General features: G+C 44.6%; 1 protein-coding gene across 5 annotated transcripts in view; it reads left to right on the plus strand.

Moving 5' to 3' along the window:
- CSNK1G1 (casein kinase 1 gamma 1) overlaps window positions 1-19,076 on the plus strand; it is a 108,159-nt gene that overhangs the window by 61,371 nt on the left and 27,712 nt on the right. For all 5 annotated transcript variants that reach the window (XM_040602369.1, XM_040602368.1, XM_040602372.1 and 2 more), the window contains one exon: window positions 14,656-14,807. In XM_040602369.1, coding sequence (XP_040458303.1) covers window positions 14,656-14,807 — 152 coding nt within the window. The remainder of the gene's footprint in view (window positions 1-14,655; window positions 14,808-19,076) is intronic.

Here is a 19,076-nt window from a genome sequence, read left to right on the forward strand (position 1 = left end):
ATGGAGATACCGGCCTCTCCTGTTGACTAACTGCTCTGATCAGGATCTGGGCTGTCAGTGGAGGTTGTATGCAGTGCTGCTCAAGCCTGTGGTGTGTGAAAGGTGGATCCCACTGCTCTCAGCTCTAGTAGAAAACACTTTAAATGGGTTTTAAATTTGTGAAGCTTTTTAAACTTAAAACACTGCTGTGTTTCCTGTGGTAGGAACCTCGGTACCCTTACTCAGTGCCATAAGCACATCTCTTGGCTGCTACGTGTTTAACATCTCTTTGCCAAAGGGAAGCTGAAGGCGCTGTTCGTGAACAGTTGTAGAAAGCTGTTGTGTTCCAGGGAAGAGAAGCGTGACAAAGCTGTCTGCACGCCAAGGCACTGGGCTGCCCTGTCTGCTGGACATGGCAGCAGAGCCCACAGAGCCACTCTGCATTGCTTCATGAGGTGCAGGAGGGTGGCTGGATGCTGCAGGCACCTGTCTGTGCAGCCATAAAGCTAATGGCTCCCCTCGTCCAGCTGCTATCGGATCCAACAGAGCTCACGTATCTGTGTCTGCAGAGCCTCCCAATGGAAATGGAAGCCAAATGCTGAGACTTTAAGACAAGCTTTGACCGAAAGCTGCTTTTTTTTTTTTTTTTTTTTTTTCCCCTCTAGCTGTGCTGGTTGGAGGGGGGAAAAAAGACTTACCTCTTTTTATAAGCCTTGCTTTGCTGAGAAGTTGAGACAAACATGTCTGCTGTGTTGATATATGCTTGCAAAGCTTTAACAGTTTTTCTTTTCCCCCAGAGTATGTTTGTCCCCTGAATAAGCCTTTTCTCAAGGACAGGGAGCCCACTGCTGCGTGACCATTAGTGCATCACTGTGAGCCCAGATCCTCTTTGGATGGTGACTATGGCTGAAAAACATTTCCATGCAAACAGGAAACTGGTCTTTAATCTTGTGCTATCACACAAATAAATAATTTGCTGTGGTCTTGCGACATACTGACCTTCCAGCAGTGACCAGTAGATGTACAGGAATTGTTTTGGTTTGTTACTACATTTCAAAGCGTCACTGGCATCTTTCCTCTGTGACTGTTACTGCTATACCTAATGCCTTCCCTGTAAGCTTTGCCTTTGGAAGGTAAAATAGAGTAATGCTTATTTTCAGGTTTCTTTTGGCTGCACTGAGGTGATGATTGAGTTTCCGTATAGTGACAGCTTCTGCCTGTGCACATAGTGTGAAGAAGTCATGCATTTTTGATTCAGTAGTAGTTTATATCAGCTGGCAGATGAGTCACACCTTTCCCCACTCCTTTGCAGTCCCACCTTGGCACATGTGATTCATAGCAGTCTGGTGTCAACATGCGTTGAGTTTCATCCACTAGCTGTGTAGCCATTGCTCATCCCCAAGACTGGTAGGTGATGTTGGCAAGTAGATGTCAGATGTAATGAGCCTCTACGGTGTTGTGGTGGAAAGCAGGAGTCTAATATGTTGGAGAATCCCAGGAAACCGACAAGTTCTCTGCTGTCCCCAGCCCACGCAACAGATGAGTCACAGCGTACGAGCAGAATATACTGAGTCAAGGAGGGTACATCGTTACATATAGAATATCTACGGATTCTGTGGTTTTGTTTTAATTCCTGCTCTGTAAACAAGTTCACCTCTAACGAAGTATGGAATCTGTGTGTTTACTTTTGGACCTCCTTCTGTTGCACAACTTGCTAGAGCAAAGCAGTCTGTTTACTTGTCAGGAAGTAGGACCAAGGAAAATGAAGGTGGTATAAATAACTGAGCCTTTACATAGACTATGCAATATTTGCATATATATTTTTCAGCGTAGCTGGGCTGTCTGCTTCTCCATACTGCATATTAAGTTAGCTTTTCAGAGTTGCCTGCGCCGAGCATGTTTTTCTCATTCAGTGTTGCTCTTGCTTTACTCATGACCTGCTGCATGCTTTGTATGTACCAGTGACCTTTATAAAGAAATTCTTTCCATGCTGGTTGCATAATGTTGTCCTTCACACAGCAATTAGGTAGGGGTCATTTTGGTAAGACTTGTTACATGGATGGATGTAAACAAGTCACCATGGTGGAGTGTGCTGCCAATACCGGCTATTTCAGGGGGAACTCGCTGTGGGCAACGCTTTGCCCCAAGGGAGCAGGAGTAACTCGAGGCCACTTAAGTGAGTGTTAATGCAAGATGTCTACACCCCTGTTTAATTAAGGAGTGCGAACATAGGCATTAGCCATTGCTGTGGTTGCTTTAATCTTCAGAAATCCCACTCATATTTGCCACCTTGATGAAAAAGCTGCCATGGCTGGGAGTTGAGCCAGCACAAAACCCCACGGCAAGGTGCTGGTTTGGGGCAGGAGAGAGCTGCTGGGTAGGGATTGCCCCTCTGCTCCCCAACGTGGGTTTGTGGGGGCATGGAGCAACACGTGGCCATCGCCTGAAGTACGTTTGTGTCCTGTTTCGTTGTATGAAAAGGTTTGTTCGTAGCTGTCATGCTACAACACTCTGGGTGAGCACTGCAGCCTCCTTGTTAGAAATATTTGGAAATATTTTAGAATGTCAGTGTTCAGTTACTACAAGTATTTAATAAGTGACTTATCTGTGCACAATGATACAAAACTGGTATACTTTGTGCACAAAGTGACTTGTGCCTTTGGGTCACATCTCATGTTTAATCATTTCCCTACTTCAGATACCTGTGATAGGCCCTAGCGCTTGTTTTAAGCTGTTGGGTTAATTTTCTAACAGTGAGGAAAAACTCCCTTCGTTCTCAAAACTTGCAAAGAAGTGTGCCACGGGCAATAGGTTTGAGATGTCTCAGCAAGGAGACGTGGTTTCATTCATCTGAAACTGGCCTTTTCAAACAAAAAGTGCAACATGTGGAGGTCCCTCACACTTAGCAGCACCGTTAATGAAGCTGATGATCACCATTCTTTCTAAAGTCAGGGCAGTCCAATGAACTTTTGAACTGGAGGGATCTCTGACTTCAGAGCTTTTGAATTGCAAAATAAAATGTAGTGGATTACTGTAACACACCCAGTTAAAGCCTGTCTGCATTCAGGGCTGGCTTGCTGTTGATCTCTGAAGAATATTTTGCTATCTAAAAATACTTATGTTTTGGGTTGGTTTTTTAATGTGGCAGTTCCCTTCTTAGGAAGGGCTTCCTGAATGTGCACATTTCAGATCTCCTTTAGCATTAGAAGTTTTGACTTCCTTAGGCTAAATTTAGGCTTTGTCAATTGGAAGCTATCAGATGCTTTTAAAGCAAGGCCATTAATATTTGAATATGAGTTTAGGGCAGTTTCCTTTTTACTATTTCGAACAGTCCTTGTGCATCTCCTACTCTTCCGGTATTCGTTGCAGTAATCACAAATCAAACCCAGCGACACAGGGCAGTGTGCAGAGGGGAGCAGCAGAGTGCTGGGAAGCTGAAAATGCCTTTCCTGCAGACACTTTTCCTTGTAGGCTGACATGCCCTGCAATGGTGGTCATAAATCTGTAGCTGTTGGACTCATCTGAGTCATCCCAGATGCCTCGTTCGGTTCTTCTGACAGACAGCAGTGTCTGCTAAGCATGGGTTGGTGTGCTGCTGGCCCAACTGCTGCAAGAGTCCGGCTGGAGGGATGGGGGGGGGGGCAGGAATTTAATCATCAAGGTCTCTGTTCTGCTTCTAGTGCTTTCTAGCCAGCCCTGAGCTGACATCTCTCGTGCTTGCTAGCAGCCCAGGTTTTGCTTGGGACTTTGAGTGCCTCCGCTATTTGAGCGAGGAGATGAAAATACTCAGTGTTTGAAGGTAAACTTAGGAATATATATTTACATTGAATGGTAAACCCAGTTAGCAATTAGAGCCCCCATGATTAATAAGGATGTAGCAACCAGTTAGCCTCAGTGTTCTGCTTTCATTGTTTACCCCTTTCCTACCTAGCCCTTGTATGAAAACTTTTCAAGCTGTCGGGATGCTGCACTTAGCTCTAGACCTCAATTAATTTCTATAAAAGTCAATTCATTTTCTGGAGGGCTGGACATCAGGTGTTGAGTACTGCCTCGATTCAAACCAAGCTGATTCCCTTTTGGAAGACGAGTGCCTGTTTTAGTGGGATCCCTTTCATATGTTTGTGCTTCCCAAGCACAGAAGCATCCTGTGGATGCTGAAGGTTTTTAAGGTGCTCTTCACATTAAAGAGGAAAACATTTGAGTTGTGCCAGAGAGGTTTGACGCAAGTTCTGGTACGTAGGGCTGCCCACCTCCCACAGTGGCTATTAAATGGGTTTGGAGTTTGCATTTCTGAGCCGTGCCCTGCCTGCTATTCAAAAACTTCCTTCCATTTCAGACATAAGCCACAGACTCTGCTTCTGAATCTATCATGGATCCAGGTATGCCAGAGGAACTTCCCAACAAGCTCTGCCCTGGGTGGAGACCTGCTGTTTTGTAGTAATTTTTCTGTCTGAAAGTGACAGTTTTTCTGAAGGAAACTCTGTTCCTACCTGCTTGTACTCAGCTGTCTTAGGGTGAAACAGAGATGATATCTGGAGGTAGTATTTTATTTAGCTCCTGTGAATGTCTGTTTTGCAGGAAGTTCTCTTGCCATAAGAGGGAGTGGGAGGTTTTCCAACAGGCTGGAAGGAGTGTGTGAGTAACACTTTCCTACTAATCTGAAAAAAACCTTTTTCCCCTCAAACACTGCAATAGTTACGGGACTGATGAATGCCAATCTCTTGACTTGTGGAGAGTTTGCATATGTTTGACACTGAGCGTCCGTCACTTATTAGTTTGATGCTATTGCGGGAGCAAACGTCTCTCATGGCTTTTTAATCAGTCCTCCTGTTGGGTCCTGTGCTGATGCTAAACCATCTTTGATTGCAGCACAAAGTATTCCTATCAAGCAGCCCTCTCAGTAGGACCAGCATGAGTGCTGTGGGGCCAAGCTGCACCCACGGCTTTGCAAGCAGGTCTCAGCACAGCTGGGGGGTGGCACATAGGGTTGTGCTGCCAGAAGTACCACCCAGATTGTCCCACCATGGTCTGGCATGCAGAAGCTGGCCAGCTTCAGCTGTCTGAGCATGGTCGAGCATCATCTTACTCCTGAGCACCCAAAGCAGAGGCTGTGTGTCTGATAATGTCGTCTGCTTTATCTGGCTAAATAGGACCGGTCTGATCTGTCGTCCAAGACGCAAACGCTGTTGGATCAACAACGAATACTGCCTGTACATGCTAGTTCTGCTTTACGTTGCTGTGCTGTCCTGGCTAGAATGACTCCTGGTTGCTGCGCGGAGATGTGGTTTGCAGCTGAGCTGTAATTCAAGCTGTCAAATTCCCTCTACGTTGTCACTGTGGCAGTTTCACCGTATTTTGCAGCTGGACAGCGTGCCATAAGCTTAAAGTATCACTTAACTCGCGCTATCGATTTTTGGCACGTGGATGGGAAGGAAGTAAGGAGCTGGTAAAAGCTCTGCCTCCAGCCAGCAGTCTCCAATGGAGATGAGCTGGTGAAGGGCAGGGGCCACCTGGGACTTGGTGTGATCAAATCAAAACGTTTCTCTGGACAGCAGTGGAGCAATTCAGCAAAAGTCTTTTATTATTGGTGCTTTCTTAGCATGCTTCATCTGCCAAGAAGTAACCTCTTCCTTGGCAGTGTGTCTGGAGTTAAATTTGTGTGCTGCTGAGCACTCTCGTGCAACCTAGAAGTTCTGTTGTTTATTTTTCTTAAAATCTCTATAGATTATACCTGTTATGTAATTGGCATGCATAACTTACTTTTTTTTTTTTTTTTACTTTAAGAATAATTCATGGAGCATACCCTTAGTCATCACAATTCCTTTGTTACCCAGTTAAAATGAAGCAGCCAAAACCTGCTACTTAATTCCCTTTCAGCAGGTAGAGCTGACCCAACGCAGGAATTGCACGGCCAGGGGAAACTGAATAGGAAACAGTTTCTCTTTGGTATGAACCAGCAGAACCATGTTGGCTATCACAGATGTGGTCTGGCATTACACTGACCAGCAAAACTCACCTGGCGCAGCAACCTGCAGCGTATCACGCAGGAGGTCGCGTCTTTCTTGCTGGCTCCATCCTGAGGAGTCATGCTCCCAGCTGCAAAGGCTGCCAATGGTGCCTGGCTGGTTGAACAGCTTGGAGCTGATGTGCGGAGCAACGTATACCTTCTAACTGTGAAGCCGAGCCTGGAGGTAGAAAAGCAGTCTGGGGAGCTGGTTCACGATGTGGCTATATTTTAATTACACAAGAGCTTTTGGGGCTCTTCAGTAGGCTGCTGTAAGACCTCACTTAACCCTCAAGAAGTAAAAAAAAAACCTGCAGCACTGCAGCTACTCACACCTTTCAGCAAAAACATAGGCTCCACGGAGTGCACAAAGAAAACCAGAAAGCATATCAGGAAGAGTTATGTGAAACTAAACCTTTTGATACTTTCTTCCACCCTTGTCCTTGTATCACAGGTGTGTAGGAAAAGGTAGATGATTATACTAGAACTTAAGCTAGAACTTTTTTGGGTGGTTTAAAATAACTCTTCTAAAATTACATACTGTTTTGATCCTTCTCTTAAGATGTTGCTTTACATGCCAGCTGCCATCGTCACTGAAACAAGAGGTTGTCTCAAAGGGTATTTTGATAGGAAATTTGATGGTAATGTGGATATTTGAGTGCAGTCATTTCCCTTGAGCCCTAGAAATGTGAATCCAGGCTCCCAAAACTTGCCCAAAAAGCAATTTATTGTGTTGTGCTTTGTTCTTTTGTCATGGTCAAGAATTGAAACAATTTCATTGACTGTGGTTTACTCACTACAGCTAAAAAATGCCTGTGAATGGGTTTCTGGGTAAATTTCCCAGATTTTTAAAGTCTTCCTGCAGCTTAGCCTTTCCAGCCTGGGCTGATTCTCCTCCCAATATTTTTTTTATTTTTATGAATACAAATGTGAATGTCCTGTTGGTAGCCTCTCTGAAACTGCTTCTCTCCTCGTGTACGTGAAAAGTTGTTTAATAGTCAAGCCATGATATCAGGAAACCAGCTTGTGCAACTCAAGGAAAATGAAATGCCACCTCGTTTTAATAAAAACAATCGTGAAAATTGGTTTTTTGCAACTGAAGTAAAATCAAATAATTTGGATTTTTACCAGCAGCAAGAACAAATATGTTCTTCCTTCTGTCCTTCCCGTGTCTGTTTTTCTTCTGTTCCTTTTTCCATAACTTTTTTTTTTGTCGATTCAAATACTAACAAGCTACTCAAAACACAGCAGGGATTTTATACATCTTTCATATCCAGAGATGGTGTACAAAATATGCTGGGTTTCAGAAGTAAAGCTGGAGTCTTGATGTCTGCATCGAAGCATGCAAACTCGTTAGAGGTGACAGTAACTCTGTCTACTCATGGCTTGTTCTCAGCTGTTGTGCCGTTGTGTGCTGCATGTCAGCTCTTCCCATTATAAGCTTGGCTTGCTCTGCGGTCGTCAGGGAAGAAGGTATTGATCCAACCTGTGACATTCATTCTCCCATGTTTTATTTCCAAGTACCTCTTGGGTTCAGAGAGTGTTTGAGCTGTGCCTCTTCCACATCCAAGGGCAGGGCAAGCACCTTGCTCTGCCTCTCCTACCTCTCGCCAGCGGCTCTGCGCCCTTCTTGCCTGCTGATGAGCTTAAGCAGAAAGTCCTGCCACAGGTACTCCTGCTAGGTGGTGACGCTGGAGCATTTAGCATTTGCTAGAAGGGAGATGATTCATTGCCCAACTGAAGCAGGAAAAAGATGTGAAAAGCTGGCAGCAGAGAGCCAAGTGTCTGGCAGCAGTTGGAGCAAACGGAGCAGGAGGATGTTCGTGGGGGAGCATGAATAAGAGGAGCTCATAATGACGCTGAGAAAGGGCTGCTGAGATACCATCTGGAAGAGGGTGAGCAGTTACAGAGGAGATACCTAGAATAAATGGGCCTGAGAGCAGAGAAGGCCAGCACAACGGCCAGTCATGGTTTGAGGAGGTGGTTTACCTAGTGGCTACTGTGACAGCCCTCTCTGCTGCTTTCCTTGCTGGGCTTTGGGCAAGGGAAAGGAGCAGCTGGGACCGGTTCTTGCTAAGCAGTGCTCTGTGTTGAGGGCCCCTTCTCCCAGAGGAGCCAAAGCCAGCGGTGATGCAGCTGCCTCTCAGGCAGCATCGCAGGGAGGTGGGCAGCAGACACTGGGATGCTGCTAGGTGCTCTGGACAGGTCCAGTTACTCTTCACTCTGTTCAGATGAGTGAGAGGAAACTAACGGTAAATTGGTTCTCCAACCACAGTATCAAAGCTCAGGAGAGCAAGGAAATTACTCGGAAGCTTTACAGTCATAAGCCAGGCTGAAAACACTTGTAACTCCCGAGCAGGTTGGTCATCTCTGTGATCTCTTGCCAGAGTGGTGGGAAGGGAGCTGCTGCGGTGCCTGCCATCCTCTGCCTGCGGTCACCACTGAGTCACAGTGCCGCTCGAACCCCACTTCTGTGTATTGATGGTTTTGTGTGTGTTTTGGATCAGCTTACTAGTTTTTGATTGTCTCTCTAATCAAATGCCAGTTCAAGGTTTTTAAAATCTTGGGAGTGGTTGGCAGGATTGTGGCAGACCCTGTGCCATTACTTATTCCACCGGTAGCACAGCTGCAGGTGCGTTGGTGCTTGAGTCAGAAGTTGTATTTTCTGCTCATTTTCCTTTGTACCTCAACTGCTGGGTGTTTTCTTAAACAAGAGAAAATATCCTCGATTGCTTAAAATCTCTGTCCTTCCCCAGACTCCTGCAGTTAACGTTGAAGGTGAAGTGCCATATTGAAAAGCTTTTGCAGTCCTGCTTTGAAATAAGACATCTCTGAAATGTATGCAATCAAATATTTGAAAGACCCTTGGGATAACTTTATTCCAAGTAACAAGCCTATCTTAACTTTTCTGTTCTCTTTCTATATTTGAGCTGGTTATTCAAAAACCTGAACGTCAGAACAAGCCTTTTTAACTGCAGCTCGTAGACGTAACCTGTTAACCAGCATACTCGGGTAGATTTAAACTCACTATCACAGGGTGTGTTTTATGAGGTTAGAAGGTAAGATCTTGGCCCAGTCCGATGCTGATAGCAAAGCTCCTGTTTCATCCAGGTTTTTATTCTGATTTGAAAATTAAGAGAAGGGTAGATCTTCATTAGTGTAATCAGCTTACATGGGTTGACTACTCTAAAGCAATTTGTTTAATTTGTTTGGAACATGTTTAGTTTTAGCTATAGATATTCAGCTCTCACACAGTTGCTGTTTATGCTGTTTATCATGTAATTTTTTTGGTTTGTGATTTGTAAAAATCAACTTTCTGCTTTCAGTGAGAATTTTGTGACAATCTACATCCTATTCATCAGTGTTGCTTAAAGCACACAGAACTTTTTGTGCACTAATGCTGCTGTCCTGTCTCTGCATCCATTTCTACAAAGAATAGTTCTTGCTGCTCATGTAGAGTGTGGTTTTGCACTAAGCATCAGCTATTTGTTTGACGCTGGACTGCTCCCCCCTCCCTCTGTCTTTGAATATCTAATGCGGTGTTCCTCAGGAGTGTCCCCCCTTTGCAGTAGAGCTCAGCTTTGAAGGCTGCATGAAGAGAGGTTATGAAATTCTTCTGTTATTCTTCTTTAAATTGGAGACACCAGCTTCTCTTTATTTGGCCACACCACATCTAAGGGCAGTGGAAACCAGTTTCCCATGGGAGCAAAAAAACCTGGTGATTCAGAAGCCACCAGTATTGTTCAGTGTTCACAAGCTGTGGTCCTCTCATGGCGATTTGATGTACAGTGACTTGGCTTTTGCGCCTCCACTGATGCAGGTGCCACATGTAGCTTCCTGCACTTGCTGCCTCATCTCCTCTTGGGTGTATTTTGGGCTGCTCACTGTTGCACAAGGTTTATTCATAGCCTGTCATGATGCTCATATACAGAGCATCAGTACGTATTCTCTGCCACAGCAGATGGTTTCCTCTTTCTGCACCTTTCACGTGGCGCAGATGCTGCAAAATCAGATTTCCCTTGGGCATAACCTTTGATTGACAGCTCTGCCAGTCACCATCTCGTAACCAATCCTGGAAATGGCTTTGGACTGCCTTGTATGCTTCTACATCTGATGCCTGCATTAATGTGGCTTGTTGGAGTATGCTGGATGTCTGATGAGTTACTAGGGCCATTAGTCATGCTGTAAAGTGTGTGGCAGCAAGACAGCTCTACCTGAATCAGCCAGGATGCTTGGTCTTGCAATGGAAATTTGCTGAAAGGCGTAGTTCCCTGGTGTTAATCCAGCTCAAACGAAGCACTCTCCAAGAGCAGTGGTCCTGCTATTTATTCCTGTTACTGTTCTTGCATTCCAGCTCAAGCAAATAACAAGCTTTTTTGGGGTTGATCTGACTTACTGCTCAGCCATGTGAGCATGTGCAGGTGGTGGGATGGATGAGGGTGCAGTGAGGATGGGACAGTCCCTTTTGGTGGCAGCCTGCAGGAGCAGTGAGAGTTTTAGCATCTTGGGAAACCCGAGGCCAGAGTCGTGTGGCTGCTTGGGAGTGTGGTGGAAGCAAAGTCTTGGGTTTTTGGCTTTGATGTCTGCATTTGCTCTTGTTCCAGACACGATGCTTTAATCTCCTAAGTGCTGTGCTAGGTTTTCGCTGTGCTCAGCTTGAATTTTTTCCAAGACATCGCACTGCTGAAATAGCAGAATTTGCCTGTGTATTCCAGTGCAGTGATCAGTCTGTTTATTGGGGTGAGAAACTTTCCACGAGAGCAAGGGTGGAGCAGGGCCTTTTACATGTACTCAAGCCAAATCACTCAGCAGCAAGACCAAAGCTGTTAAGCAAATTCAGATGATTTTTGCTTGCAGCAGCCTCCACTGTAATAGGCTGCTTTTTCTCCAAAGGAGAACCTGCACGTGTCATGCCTGTATTTTCTTTCCTTAGTGGGTTGTTCTTGTTTAATGCCATGGAACAATTCCTTGTTTAGATGCAATTTTGTACATTAATTGTGTTAAACTGATGAGGATTTGTGTTTTAAGTGTTGAGTTGTACCTCTGAATCCTCAAGATGAGACCTCTGCTCTGCCTGTGGCTTTTCATCCTGCAGTCTTTGAATTGGGAACTGCACATCTAGGACAGACTGCTTCACAGCACCATGGCTTTGTTTGACCTTTTCAGTCCTCTGCCAACACAATTGCACACCGTTAAAAACATCAAGTTTGATAGCCCAGACAAAAGATACTTTTTCCTCAGTCAGTCTTTTTTGTTGGCAATGTCCTTCTTAAGTATTTACAGTTCTACTGATGATATTTGTGGATTCCTGTGGTTCACCACGGCAATGGACTTGGTGACACCAGGACACATTGCTTGTTGCTGGAATAGAGCCAAGCTACATCATGAATTATGCAGATGGGCTGTGAGTAAATAACATTTTATACAGATTTTCCTAGGCTGACCCTTTTTACTGTTTATAAGAAGAATGGGTCCAGAGATGCCTGTATCTCATGTTTGAAGAGAACCACCTCAAAATCGTCTAGCTTCATCTGCCTCCTTGGATCCTGCAGGCAACAGGGACCCTTTAATATTTACATCAAGTTTACAACTTCTCTTTCAAGCCTTGCCTCTTCCTGAAAAGATGCTAAATATTGACTTGTGATGTTGAGTGAGTTGAGGGTGTGTTGCCCTATGTCCCTCATAACTTTATTTCACTAACTACTGTGGACCTGACGAGCCCTGCCTTGGGCTGGGAGGCTCCATAGGGCTTGTCAGCAATGCTCTTTCAGGTCCAGGATACATGAGCGATGTACCTGGGTCTGAAAATCAGATACATGTTAACAGCGTTTTTATTCTAGCAAAGCCCATAGGTAAGTTCCTGACTGCAGAGCTGGCAGCGTTGCTGCTGAAAACCCTCACAGAAAAATCAAATCCTGAAAATACGCCTGAAACTAATGATGTCTTCTGTAGGCTGGCACTTAGGATGCTTTTTTCTTCACTACAACTTCATCTTGCGGGAGCTCCCACCAAGAGCATAGCCCTCCTGAGTTCTGAAGCTGAGAAGAGTACTCCAATGGCACTCTCGACTCATGAGGCTTTGCATGGGTAAAGCTAACTGAAGGAGCTGGGACCCCAGAGAGCACTAAACAGTTGTGTTCCTTCCTCCCCTGATTGAAATGCCCATCTTCTGAGTCTTGCTGCAATTTACCTTCCTAGTTCTTATACTCAGTAGGAATTTAATTTTAATTGCAGTGTTGTCTCTTTATCCAAGTAAGGCTGTAAATGTATGCCTTTCCCCTTGCTCTGGGAACAGGATTCTTCACTTTCCTTAAGAGCCTTCCTGCAATCTTAATTCTCCTGTATACCTTAATTAGCACGCTCCTAATCCGAGTGGTTTCCTTCCTGATTTGCACTTTTCAAGACTGTTACCCTGATGCAGACATTGTGGTACAAGTACTCACTGTATTTATGTCTTGAATTTATCATGGTCTCATTTTTAAACTTCTCATATTCTGTTATTCTCTTCTATTATTCCCTGTTATTCTTCTTTTATTCTTTTAAAAAGTAGAGATGATGATCTTGGTATTAGAGGTAATTATGTAGGTAAGTCCTCATCAGGTTTTACTGAAAACTCAGCAGCTCACCATGAGTTACTTCAAGAGCTACTGCAATTACTCAAGCCTTCATCGCTAAGCTGATGGCATTAAATTATCTTTTATGTTGATTTGGGGATATTTGAAAATGTTTTGGAGCTGCCTGGACCACATCCCATCATTGTTTGGCTTTCTGAATTGCTTCTGTATCAGACCATCCTGTTTTCTTAGAGGACTTAATTGCTGTTAATGCTTCCTAAAACATGAAGCTGTGTTAGGAACAATAGCCTCCCAGGACCAGGTTGGGTAAATGTTTTACATAGGATATAAAACTCCGGTTAGGCTGGGAATTCTTGCAGTACTCTGTAACATCTCGTTAATGCATCCTGATGACAGATACCTAATATGATTCCCCAAGCATGTGAGTTAATGAGATTAAAACCATCCTACAGTAATCTTTGTCAAGCTGCATTTTGTTCTTTTTGAGTAATACATGGGAGCATAAGTTCTGTAGTATTTAAGCTTTACTAATCTCAGTGCTGCATTTATTGTATTGTTGGCAAGTTTGTGAGTGTTATTGGGTGGATTAATGAGACTTTATTAAATCTGTAGTAGGACATAAAGTTATGCTGCTGACACACTCCAGCTGTAGTGTTACCCTGTTCCACTGCCTTGACCTGTGCTGGGCTAGGCTGCTTGAGCACGCCGTGGAGCAGGTACAAAACTGCAGTTATACAAACAATTTGGTTCTGGTGTCTGGCAATTTGTGAAGTTTTTTGCTATTTTTAATATTGATCTGTTACGTAAATATAGGGGGGTGTATGCATATACTTGAAACAGGCTGTAAAATGTATAATCAGTATGATTTCAGGTCCCAAGGTATATAATTTACAGAGCTCTGTGTCTGTGTGTCTGACATATATATGTCTGAATATAGGCTGTGTACATAGTAGTGTTCCCCGTGCTGAGACTTTACACTGGATAGCAGCACGTTGTATCTTTGTGTATTCAAGCAAAGGTGGTGTTTTGACATAGGACAAAACCCCGTATTTCAAAAAAAACCCCTTCCGTTGTGTTTTGCAACTGCTTATGAGATGTAGACTGGAAATACATTTTTTAGCAGAAGTGTTATGCAGCTGGATACTGATGCAGGGATGCCAAGCACCTGTGCTAGACGCTGATTAGAAAAATTTGCAGTTGGTCCTGCACTGAATTCCTCCCTGTGTGGGCTGGTCTGATTTTTCTTTTTGACTAAAAGGTAATTCAGGGAGTGCTGTGCAGCTCGGTGAGTGTTCGGACAGTGAGGCTGTTTTTTTCTTTTTCTTCTGGTGCCTTTCAGAAAGCTAATCCATGCAAAAAGCCACTGTCAGCTGAGTATAAATATTGTGTACTCTTGCTGAGAAATCTGTTGCTGAGCTGTTAGGTGGGAAGGGTAGGCTCTGGCTCCTGCCAGTTGGGTGTTGAGAGTTTTGTGTGCGACTTACAGCAAAATGGTTCGCACATATGCTTAATGACTATGATTGCTTATTTTTACATGGAGATGGGTCAAAATTTCAATCTTTTCCCTTTTATGAAGGGATTATTTTTTTTTCCTTTCTCATGAGTATAATAAGAATAAACTTTGTGTTTTGCTGAAAAATGATGGCTATGTATTATCTTGGTTGAAAAAGCAGCCCTTTTTTGGACATGCTTCATTTTCTGCAAGGGCTATCATCTTCCTAACTGCTCAGACAAGTGCCAGCCCACATTTGGGGTTGTACTCTGCCTGGTGTTTAGTGCAACGTAGGGAACTCCATGTCTTGTTCCATAAGTCCAAGTGTTTAAGCTGCCAAAGCTAGGTGCTTTCATGTGGTACTGTTACTGCTTTGAAATCCATTTGTCTATTCAAGGGTGCAGCTCAGCAAAACCTGCACTGATTTGGCCTTCGGTTCATTCACAGTGTGTGCTGAAACTTACTTGCTTGCTGGGCAAGATCAGACAAAAAGGACACTCAAGAGGTAAAAATAAAGGCTCTGCCCAGTGAAAGATTTACAGGCAGGAGGAAGGGTATTAACGTTGTCCTGTTGACTGATGTCAATTGTTTTCATATTCTTCCAGCTGAAGGGCTTCCCCAGGTGTATTACTTCGGACCGTGTGGAAAGTACAACGCCATGGTACTAGAGCTGCTTGGTCCTAGCTTGGAAGATTTATTTGACCTCTGTGATAGGACGTTCACTTTGAAGACGGTATTAATGATAGCCATCCAGCTGGTGAGTAGCAGTGGGCAGGGCTCTGCCCGGCAGCCCTCATGACGCCGACTCATGTTTATGTCAGTCCTGGGTTAGCTGAAGGTTGGGGTCATGGGGATGTCTGTTGGTTGGAGAGAGAATCTCCTTCCGTTGTAGAATCACAGAATGGTTTGGGTTGGAAGAGACCTTCAAAGACCTAGTCCAACTCCCCTGCCATGGGCAGGGACAACTTTCACTAGCTCAGCTTGCTCAAAGCCCTGTCCAGCCTGGCCTTGAACACTTGGAGTCGTAGGGCATCCACAGCTTCTCTGGGAGACATCTTCCAGTGTCTCACCGTTCTCATAGTGAAGAATTTCTTCCTTGTGCCCAACCTAAACCTTCCCTCTTTCAGATTAAAAACGTTGCCCCTTGTCCTGTCCCTACAGGCCTTGATAAAATAATCTCTCTCCATCTTTCTTATAAAAGAAAGCTTCTCAGGTTTTCCTCATGAAAGGAAGGCCAAATTATGCTTATGAGCAAACTTGCTCCTTGTGTAGCAGAACCAGTGAAGCTGGATTCCTATGGACTTGCGTCCTGTGTCCCCTACACACCCCTGCCCCAGTATCTACCCCAGCTGAGCTCCCTCCCTCTGTTTGGACATCACCCAGAACATCTTATTACTTACCTGCTCCCCGGCACACATTGAGCACAGCACCCTCCCACCCTCTTACCAGTTTTACTGGTTTGGTGCTGCCAGGCTGCTTATGGACTGAAACCTCTCAGAGCAATGGGAGCTGAGCTCTCCTTAGCCAAAATACCAGCATTCGAGGTCTCTGCCTTTGTCAAATTTGGTAAAAATTGGCCAATGTGTTTAAACGACTAACAGGTAGAAAATAATAGATCTATGGGCAGCATCACAGAGCCCCTAATTTGCCTGAAAAGGAAACCAGGCTGAAAGTGGTAGCTTGGATTTGTGTCTGCATTAGAAGTGGACAATGTGAAAACTGAATGTACTAAACGTGGTGAGTGAACTTCCACAAGTCAGTAGGGCCAATCAGTTATTGTTTCAGTTTGGCTTTCTGGTTTTCAACCTGTGATCCGCAGATACCCGAGTGACACAGCAGAACTGGGACTGTATATTCACGTTAACATATCAGTGGATAGAAGTGCTGAAGGAAAGTGAAGATAGTAAGGGAGTGAGGAAAACAATCCTTTCTAAATAAACTGAAGTTTGCCACAGCAGAATCTCAAATGGAAAACTGAGGTCACAGATGCAAAAGTTTGAACAGTGCCTGCTTGGTATTGGGTTCATGAAGTTGTCCTCCTATGGCTGAGCAGTCTAGTTTTGTTGGCTTTGAGTGTTCATCAGTGGAAAAACAATTTATAGTATTGTTTTTGATTATATCAAGTGGCAACAGATGGCAAAACCTTGGATGTAGTTTGTGTGACCTTTTGGTTGTAAAGATGTAAATTTATTCCCATATGACTGCCGGGGAAATTGAGATGGTCACAGCAGTGTCCATCTGCCTTTTGCCAAGCCCTAGGAGCATTTAAGGAGACAGATTTAGCATCTTCAGGTGTGCCCTGTCTCCTTCCCTGGGAAGTTTCCTGGGAGAAAGGCTCACCTGGCCCTCGGACACATGTTTTCTGAAGCGACTGGCATTTACTGCTTGACTGCAATGAAAACCCTTCGCTCCAACCACAAGGCTTTGGGGAGAATTGTCTTGGATTTGTCTTAGTTCCTATGCTAAATTGTTGCAGTCACTGTGTCACAGTCCAGTGTGAGAGAGACATCAGAGAAGGGAAGTTGGACTGTCATATTCAGTCGGTTTGCCTCCATAAATCATGTTTTGCTCTTGCTTTTGACCAGTCAAGCCTGCTTAAGCTACTGTACCTCTAACCACAGGCGTGAGGAGACATAAGACTTCACTGCCAGAATCCAGTGCATTGCATGAGCAGCGTTTCTCTTCTTTGATGCTTGACAGACCTGTTAATGAAGCCTAATATCCAGGGAGACTTCCAAAAACATGAGTGGCCTGTTACCACCCAGACAGCAGAGAGGAGCACCCTGCCCTGATGTAGAGAGTGAGGGACAACTTAGCACGTTGCAGAAAACTGCTACTCTGGTTGCGTTCTCCCCAAAATGCCATCAAATTATATCTTTTTTTAAGGCCAGGAAGACCACCCAAAGGTAAAGCAGTACTACTTGTCTGGGAGGCCCCTCTGCAGCATGGAGCTCAGGGAGTTCCTGGGAGACACCTTTGCATTGCCACTCCCACCTTAGGTTTGATCCTCTCCAGAGGGATCTGCCGTGGATGTCTTTGCACTTGTTGGAGCAGCAACACTGGCAGCGAGGGTGCCCTGAGCTAGTGGGGTGTTAAGTGTCCACCCCTTTGTCCCTTAGATCTTTCTCCCCTCACTTGCATGTGATGATCCTGATGTCTTTCGGAGCATCTAGTTCCTTCTCGGCCATTGCATGGTTCCTTGTCGTTGCCTGCTGCAGGCTCAGCCCGACAGCACCAACCGCTGCTTTCAAGGTCCTGTTTAGCTGCCTTCACCCTGCTCTCCCTCCTTAAGCCTGACCGCTGCTGCAGCACATCTCTGACACATCTACATGTGTCCTGCATGCTAAAACTAGGCAGGAACTTCAGATGCAGTGTGGTGGCACTTGATCTCCTTTTTTTGTGTCCAATGGTCAATTTTTAACCAGAGGCATCCCTGAAAAGTGTCTTTTAATAAGCATATGTGCTTGGCTGGTCTTACTTACCTTGACAGGTAGCAGCATCTCAGGACTGGGGCGGATCCTTTTATTCTACAGATGTTAGAAGAAAGAGAAGCCCTGTAGGAGAAACAAATACATCGTCATCGATTTAAGGAGTGTCGCTCATGATTGTAGGAGAATTTAAACATGGTTTTACATCAAGACGACTCCTGGCTGAGGGAGATAGAGACCAGACAAGGATGAGTCTTCAAGAAGGAGACCCTATTCTGGAATCTTTTCAGATGAGATGACACAGTAGGAAGGTCATGCCTTGGCAGGGGGGATGAGCCACACAGCCCTCAGGTTTGTCACTAGGCTTGCATATTTTTCTGGTAAGTGTGCCTTGTGTTCAGAGCTGTGGCAGCAGCTTACCAAACATAGCTTGAGCCAGATCAGAAATGTTCTTGGTCTAATACCACCATTTCATACCTCTCAGTGAAAACCTGCATTGAAGGAGTCCTCTGTTTTCCTTCCCTGGTGGAAGTTTTCCAGCTCTGTTACTGCTGTAACTTCTGCATCTCCAGTGTTTCATGTTGCTCTGCTACAAGCATCACACTGGAACTGCTTCCTCCGTCCTCTCTGTGCAACTGAATAGATCAAGCAGTTGATGTTCCTGAATGAAGCAAAGCTTGGCAATTAAAAATGCTTTCACTAATACCATTCCCTAAAGCCCATAAATCGGAAGGCATCTTAGGGCTTTGCAGAGCTGACTTGGTGTTTGGGCTGGGGGAGAATGTTTTTTTTATTCTGGCTTTAACTTTTCCACTCTTGGCCAGGTCCAACATCTGTGATACTCATTGACAACTCAGTTTTTTCAGGAGTGAATGTTATTTTCACCCTTGCTTAAGTGCTTACTGTCAGAAGCAAGGTCCATTGTGCTAGGCATGTGCAAATACTTCCGGCTGAGGTCTGGACCAAGTCATGGTGAAAAGGTTTTTTGAGTGGTGACCCATCAAAATTGTCTTTCATAAAAGACACCAAAACAGCCTTTAAACAGAAGGCATTTTTTTATCTCTGCTGATCTGATCTATATTCAGGCAGGTGGCGTGTGGAAGAAGGGCTCAAATTTATCAAGAGGGTCTAGACATGGCATTGCCATCGAGATCAGATCCTTAAGAGTTACCTTTCTGGGGGAAAAGGGTTTATTACACTTGCTTCCTTGGCAGAAGAAAGGAAAATAAAAGCATGGGTTTCTTTGTCATCTGGTTAAATGTCACAAATATCCTCTCATTCCTCAGCTGCACTGCAGGAGTCCTGCTGTGTGCCAGGGGATGCTCTCCCCTTCTAGGGGTTTCTCTGACAACTGAAATGGAGATTTGTGGCTCTGAAGATGGACTTGGCTGGCCGTGGCCATGGAAATCCTGCTTTAATTTACAAGCAGCGTCTCCCATCCACCCCTAGTGTTTCTGTGCCCTACAATAAAATGCCATAGTCTGTTTTTATTGCTGTTAAAATAACAGAGCAGATGTTAACACTGCTTCACAGTGACTGTTTTTCCAGTGTAAAAGCAATTCTGACAGTTGCAGCTCCTTGCAGTGGGTTTTCTGACT

Source organism: Falco naumanni, chromosome 7, assembly GCF_017639655.2.
Source record: "Falco naumanni isolate bFalNau1 chromosome 7, bFalNau1.pat, whole genome shotgun sequence".
Taxonomy (NCBI): Eukaryota; Metazoa; Chordata; class Aves; order Falconiformes; family Falconidae; genus Falco; species Falco naumanni.